This window comes from Passer montanus, unplaced genomic scaffold, assembly GCF_014805655.1.
Source record: "Passer montanus isolate IOZ18808 unplaced genomic scaffold, ASM1480565v1 scaffold204, whole genome shotgun sequence".
Taxonomy (NCBI): domain Eukaryota; kingdom Metazoa; phylum Chordata; class Aves; order Passeriformes; family Passeridae; genus Passer; species Passer montanus.
The window spans coordinates 347,386-351,737 of NW_024366637.1; the positions used below are offsets into that span (position 1 = coordinate 347,386).

General features: G+C 49.5%; 1 protein-coding gene across 1 annotated transcript; it reads left to right on the top strand.

Moving 5' to 3' along the window:
* The first annotated feature begins 215 nt into the window (after positions 1 to 215).
* HOXC6 (homeobox C6) lies at positions 216 to 3,937 on the top strand. Its single transcript, XM_039708514.1, has 3 exons — positions 216 to 441; positions 1,139 to 1,617; positions 2,627 to 3,937. The coding sequence occupies exons 2-3, from the start codon at positions 1,174 to 1,176 to the stop codon at positions 2,807 to 2,809; spliced, it is 627 nt and encodes a 208-aa protein (XP_039564448.1). The 5' UTR covers positions 216 to 441; positions 1,139 to 1,173; the 3' UTR covers positions 2,810 to 3,937.
* Positions 3,938 to 4,352: the final 415 nt, after the last annotated feature.

Consider the following 4,352-nt stretch of genomic DNA (forward strand, 5'->3'; position numbering starts at 1 on the left):
CAAGAAAGGGAAAAATAGAGAAAAAATAGAGGAAGCATAGAGGAATAATAGAGGAAAAATAGAGGAGAAATTGAGGAGAAATAGAGGAGAAATTGAGGAGAAATAGAGGAAATAAAGGAGAAATAGAGGAAATAAAGGAGAAATAGAGGAAAAATAGGAAAAATAGAGGAAATATAGGAAAAATAGAGAAAAATAGGAAAAAATAGAGAAAAAATTGGGAAAAAATAGAGGAAAAATAGGAAAAAATAGAGGAAAAATAGGAAAAAATAGAGAAAAAATAGGGAAAAAATAGAGAAAAAATAGGAAAAAATAGGAAAAAATAGAGAAAAAATAGGGCAAAGCTAGAGGGAACATTCTTTAAAGAAGCAGCAGCGGAGCCCCCGGAGCGCGCGTCGCGGTCGCGGCCAGGCGCCCGGCCGAGCCCGCGGCCGCAGCGCGGAGGGCGCGCCGAGCCCGCGGCCGAGCGCGGAGCGGCGATGAATTCCTACCAAAACCCGGGTTAAACTCCTCAAAATCGAAGCTAAACCCCTCAAAATCAAAGAGAAACCCCTCAAAACCGAAGCCAAACCCCTCAAAATCAAAGCTGAGCCCCACGAAATCAAAGCTAAACCCTTCAAAATCGAAGCTAAACCCCTCGAAATCAGAGCCAAACCCCTCAAAACCGAAGCCAAACCCCTCAAAACCGAAGCCAAACCCCTCGAAAAGAGAGCTAAACCCCTCAAAACCGAAGCTAACCCCCTGCAAAACCCGGCCTAAACCCCCTCAAAACGCACCCCCGACCCCCCAAGCCCGGCCTAACCCCTCCAAGCCCCTTCTGAGCCCCCGCAGCCGCGGTAACCCCGGGTGTAACCCCGGGTGTAACCCCGGGTGTAACCCCGGGTGTAACCCCAGCGCGCACGGCGGAACCCCGCGGGGACTCGGAGCGCTTTAATTTCATTTTTTATTGGTTTTTGCCGGGCGGGGGAGGGGCAGGGCGAGCGGAGGGCGCTGCGTTCTGACGAGTTTTAGTCTGTTTTGTCTCGGCTTCTTTAGGAGTCGGCTACGGGGCCGACCGCCGGCGGGGCCGCCAGATTTATTCGCGGTACCAGACGCTGGAGCTGGAGAAGGAATTCCACTTCAACGCGGCCGCAGCGCGGAGGGCGCGCCGAGCCCGCGGCCGAGCGCGGAGCGGCGATGAATTCCTACTTCAGCAACGCGTCCCTGCCGTGCCACCTCGGCGGCGGCCAGGACGTGCTGCCCAACGTGGCCGCGCTCAACTCCAGCTACGACCCCGTGCGGCATTTCGGCGGCTACGGCGCGGCCGTGGCGCAGAACCGGATTTACTCGTCGCCCTTCTACTCGCCCCAGGACAACCCGGTGGTGTTCGGCTCGGGCCGCTCGCCCTACGAGTACGGCTCCAACGCCTTCTACCAGGACAAGGAGGTGCTGAGCAGCTGCCGGCAGAGCTCGGTCGGGGCGCACGGCACCCCCAACTCCATCGCGCAGGATTTCCCCAGCGAGCAGAGCCGCGGCGCGGCTCAGGAGCAGAAATCCGGCATCCAGATCTACCCCTGGATGCAGCGCATGAACTCGCACAGTGGTAAGTTTTTTTACGGCTGGCGCTGGGGAAGGGGGGGATAAATTAAATAAACTTGGAGGGTTTTATGGCCCTTCCCCTCCTCCTCGGCACCTCGGTAGGATGGGGTTTTTATGGCGCCATAAAAACAATAATTTCGCGCAGTTTGCGGCGGGCTTTTTATTCGGGTTTGGCTTGTTAGGATCGGTTTTAATTAAAAGGTTTCGCCCGGCGGTGAAATATCGGTGATCGTAAAGCGGGATTAAATAGGGAAATAAAAATAAAGCGGCGCGGCCGGGTCTGCTCGGGGAGTTGAGCGGGGAAAATAAACGCGAGCGGGGTTTAGGGTGAGGAGGAAACTTTGTGGGGCTGGAGTTTTGGGGTTTTTGGGGTTTTTTTAGGGTTTTTTTTAGGGGTTTTAGGGTTTGGGGGTGGCACGAGCTGGGGCCGGGGGGAAGCCGCCCCTTCCTCGCCGTCCCCGGCTCCCCCAAACCCAGGGAAGCCAGGGCAAGTCTGGGCTAAAACCCCGCAAAATCTGGGCTTAACCACTCAAAACCTGGGCTTAAAGCCTCAAAACCTGGCCTAAACCCCGCAAAATCCCTGAGATCCCACAAGATCTGGGCTAGAACCCTCAAAATCCGGGCTAAACCCTGCAAAGTCTGGGCTAAAATCCTGCGCAATCTGGGCTTAAACCCTGAAAAATCTGGGCTAAAACCCCACAAAATCCGTGCGTAAGCCCTCAAAATATGGCCTAAAACCCAAAATATATGAGAGAAAACCTGCAAAATCTGGGCTGAACCCCCACAAAATTTTGGCTAAACCCTGAAAAATATGGCCTAAAACCCCAAACCACCCGGCCTAAACCCTGCAAAATCGGGGCTGAACCCCCACAAAACCTCGGCCAAACCCCTGAAAACACGGCCTAAAACCCCACAAAATCCGGGCTAAACCCCTCCAAATCTGGACTAAATCCTGCAAAATCTGGGCTGAACCCCCACAAAACCCGGGTTAAACTCCTCAAAATCGAAGCTAAACCCCTCAAAATCAAAACTAAACCCCTCAAAATCGAAGATAGACCCCCTCAGAATCAAAGCCAAACCCCTCAAAATCAAAGAGAAACCCCTCAAAATCAGAGCTAAACCCCTCAAAATCAAAGAGGGAGGAGGAGGAGGAGGAGGAGGGGGAGCGGCGGCCGCCGACAGCTTGGCCAAGGAGGAGAAGCGCGATGAGACAGAGGAGGAGAAGAAGGAGTGATGGATTTTTTTTTTCGCCCCCCTTTCCCTCCCTTCTCATCCCTTTTCTTCCCCCCTTTTTGTCCTTCCTGGTATTTATCGTTGGAGAAAAAAAAATGATAATTAAAAATTATGTTGAAAAAAGTGTTGGCGGGGAGGGGGAAATGGAAAAGAAATTAAAAATAAATGAAATAAAAGGGCGAGGCGGGGTGAGAGTGGAGGGAGGAAGAGAAGTGAAAAAGAGGGAGGAAAGTGGGGAAAATTAAAAAGAAATAAAATAAAAGGGCGAGGCGGGGTGAGGGTGGGGTGAGGGAGAGAAGTGAAAAAGAGGGAGAAAGTGGGGAAAATTAAAAAGAAATAAAATAAAAGGGCGAGGCGGGGTGAGGGTGGGGTGAGGAAGGGAAATGAAAAAGAGGGGGAAAAGCGGAGGAGCGAAAAAGTGAAATTGAAGCGGAGGAGCGAAGGTGGAGGAGCGAAAAAGGGGAATTAAAAAGTGGGAAAGTGGGAAAAAGTGAGGGGGAGAAAAAAGTTTAGGAATTAAAAAAGTGGAGGAATGAAAAAGTGGAAAAAATTAAAAAGTGAAAAAATGAAAAAAAAAAAGTGGAGGAGTGAAAGCAGAGGAATGAATGTGGAGAATTTAATTAATTAATGCGGAGAAATGAGTGAATGAATGAGGAGGAATTAATTAATGAATTAATTAATTCATGAGAGAGCTCCTCAAACCCACGAATCCCCCCCAAAATCTCCCCCCTCGCCCCCTCATCCCGGCCGCACCCCCCGCTCCGTCCTCCCCCCACCCCAAAAATCGGGAAAATCGGGCAAAAAACTGGGCAAAAATTGGGGCAAAACCGGGCGGAATTGGGGGCGACCCCGCCCCCCGCTTGTCCTCCCAAACCTCAGCCATTCCCGGTGGGAAAAAATCAGATTTTCCTCGCGGAAATGCCATAAAAAAAGCGCTTTTTCGGCCCGAAATCGCCTTTTTTCCTCCTCGTATTTAAGCAGCTACCTGGGCTCATCACCGCATCCACAAACTGTGACGGTTTCTGTGTGAATATTTTTCTCGGTGTTCGTGGTTCCTGTATTTATATTTATGTTTAGCGCTGTAATGTGCGAAAAAAAGGGAAAAAAAAATTAAAAAGCTAAAAAAAAAGTGAATGGAGTTCATAGAGGTAGAGAGAGAAAAGAAAAAGAATAATAAAAATCTAAAAAAAAGCAAAAAAAAAAAAAAGTGAATGGAGTTCATAGAGGTAGAGAGAGAAAAGAAAAAGAATAATAAAAATCTAAAAAAAAGCAAAAAAAAAAAAGCGGCGAAAAATGTTCAACAAATAAATGAAATTGAAAAATCTTGTGTTACACCCTCTCATGTATAAAGCCCCGAGTCCGGCCTGGACTTTCTGTCGAGTATTTAATGAAATAAAATCGGAATATTATTTTTGAAAGTTGCCCCAGCGGCCTCTGAGCTTCAGTGGGAGCCTTGTGCTGGAAAATTCGTTTTTTATTTCGCCTTTCCTCCCCAAAAATCGCCTCCCCCCCTCCCTGGTCTCGTCTTTTCCTCTCTCCTGCGC